A 2,154-nucleotide genomic window follows, 5' to 3' on the forward strand; every position below is an offset into this window, starting at 1 on the left:
AATTGGGCGACCCATGTGAAAGGGTCGTTCGATCTCCAAAGGGGTTGTGACCCACAGGTTGAGAACCGCTGTCCTAGAGGGTCACCGTGAGCTGGAATCAACTAGATGACAATGCGTTTCAATGGCTTGATGGCTCCATTCATTTGTATTTGCTTTTGAAGTTAAATCTTGCAGAAGGAACTTGAAGTGGAGCAAATAGGAAGAGAGTATCTCTTGGTCGTTATAATAAAAATAAAGAGCTCCTCATGTCTGTATTTGACTACAAAAAAATCTCATTATGAGATTGATTAGACATGAAACATTTTGTTTAGAAGTACTTTCTCTGAGTGCTTAGTGAAGCAAAATAGCAGGTGCTTTTAGATTGACTGCACGGGGAGGGGTTTGGGATGGGTTCTCTAGAGAAGCAAAATCAGTGATATATTTGTGTGTGTGTGTGCATATGCATGTATACATGCACACATATGTGTACACAAAGCCTGTGAGAATATCTATATGCACACACACACATAAACCGTGAGAACATACATATATATAAATGTATATATGTGTGTGTGTGTGTGTATACCTACACACACACACATACATATAGATAGCTAGAGAGAGATTTATTTATATCCAGAAATGACTTACGCAGTTGTAGAAGTTGGTAAGTCCAGTCCGGTTTGAGTCCACATGTCAGATGTAAACTGAAGTCAACTGTAAGCTCCTGATTGGTGTCGCCGTGGAAGTTGACAAACAGGAAGCAGGATGACCAAGTGGGAGGGCCTTAGACTGGTGGTGGCAGAGGTAAATGTATCCTCGACTGGCCGAATGAATCCAAGGTTGATCATTTGCGGCTGGCACCCAGGGTTGGCAGGTGACAGCAGGAGATCAAGAACCAGATGCAGGCCCAGATTCAGCAGAAGGAGCACAGAGGCTCAGCCCTCTCAGGGTCTCTCTTACACCAGTGGACGGGTCATAAGGCTGATGGGCTGGGCTCCACCCCGACCTTCACCCAGAGTTATCTGGTAGACATAGACTAACCATCACAGGGGAATAGCCGGAGCAGATGATTTTTCAGTAGTTCTTGCCTGTATGGCCTCTTGCTGCAGGTCCCAAACTCACAGCTCTCGCTCTTGAAATCCCCAAAGGGTTTTCAGCTCTTTTGCTAACTGCATCTTGGCAGCTGCATTTGATACCCTGCTAGCAGGGTCTGCTTGCATCTGTCTGCAGAGGGCTCTCCTGCAGCCCCGGGTCTCCCTCTGAGCTCATGGGCTCCGTTGATTAATGTGGTTCCAATCTCAGTGACAGCTTAGGGATTTCTGCTAGGTCCCTCTTTTCTTGTTTCTCTTTCTGAGCAGAGGTATGTTTTTGCCTTCTTCTCTTCTCCCTGTCCTCCCAACGTCTCATATCAAGCTGGTCCCTACAGTCTTCTCGGCCGTATTTTCTTTTTGATTCTTTGCTTCTCTTTTGCACTCGCGTTTTCACATTCCATGAGTGTGCCCTTTTACTCAGTAAATGCTGGTGGGTGAATGAATGTCACCCACCTGCCAACTATGTCCCTCTTACCAGGCCCTGGAAATGACTGTTATCATTTGGTTTCTTTTTAAAGGAAACAGCAGCGCATCTCTTGCACTGGAAGTCAGGTGATTAGTGCCTTTTAAAACAGCAATATGACTTTTGATCCTTAACGTCTTGTTTTACAAACTTTAGCGGACGCAGTGAACAATGCAGCTGGCTTTGGGTTCAGCGGCGTGGATAAGAATGGCAATTTCTGTTGGGATCTGCTCTCTAACCTAAACATCTGGAAAATTGAGGTGAGTGCACGAAGTTTTCAGATCAAGGTGCCGCAGCCAATGGGATTGCAGGCAGCTTTTTCATCTGAGGGGCCAAGAAAAGCTTCTCTCGGGCATGCTCCCTGAACATTTTGCATCTCAGAACTTTTTGCCCACCTGTTTTGAAGACATTTACTTTCTCAATTGTTTAAAGAGTTCCAGGAAGAATGACCCACAAGCCTGAAAGATTAAAAACAACAACGTAGAACACAAAAATCCCCAAAGCAAGAAAACCCCGGTGTTTCTTTTACATTCCTGTGCTTTTAACTGAAAAGTGCAATTGTAGTTTCCTTTCTCTGTTTACATTCTCCTTTCTCCAGGCAAGAATGCAAGGCTGGAA

The 2,154-nt window shown here is 44.9% G+C and overlaps 1 protein-coding gene across 1 annotated transcript in view; it reads left to right on the plus strand.

Moving 5' to 3' along the window:
- MBOAT1 (membrane bound O-acyltransferase domain containing 1) overlaps positions 1 to 2,154 on the plus strand; it is a 92,389-nt gene that overhangs the window by 55,840 nt on the left and 34,395 nt on the right. Inside the window, exon 8 of the mRNA XM_013007200.2 lies at positions 1,693 to 1,796. Coding sequence (XP_012862654.2) covers positions 1,693 to 1,796 — 104 coding nt within the window. The remainder of the gene's footprint in view (positions 1 to 1,692; positions 1,797 to 2,154) is intronic.

Source organism: Echinops telfairi, unplaced genomic scaffold, assembly GCF_000313985.2.
Source record: "Echinops telfairi isolate 266 unplaced genomic scaffold, ASM31398v2 ScPeMD7_5868;HRSCAF=6743_0, whole genome shotgun sequence".
Taxonomy (NCBI): Eukaryota; Metazoa; Chordata; class Mammalia; order Afrosoricida; family Tenrecidae; genus Echinops; species Echinops telfairi.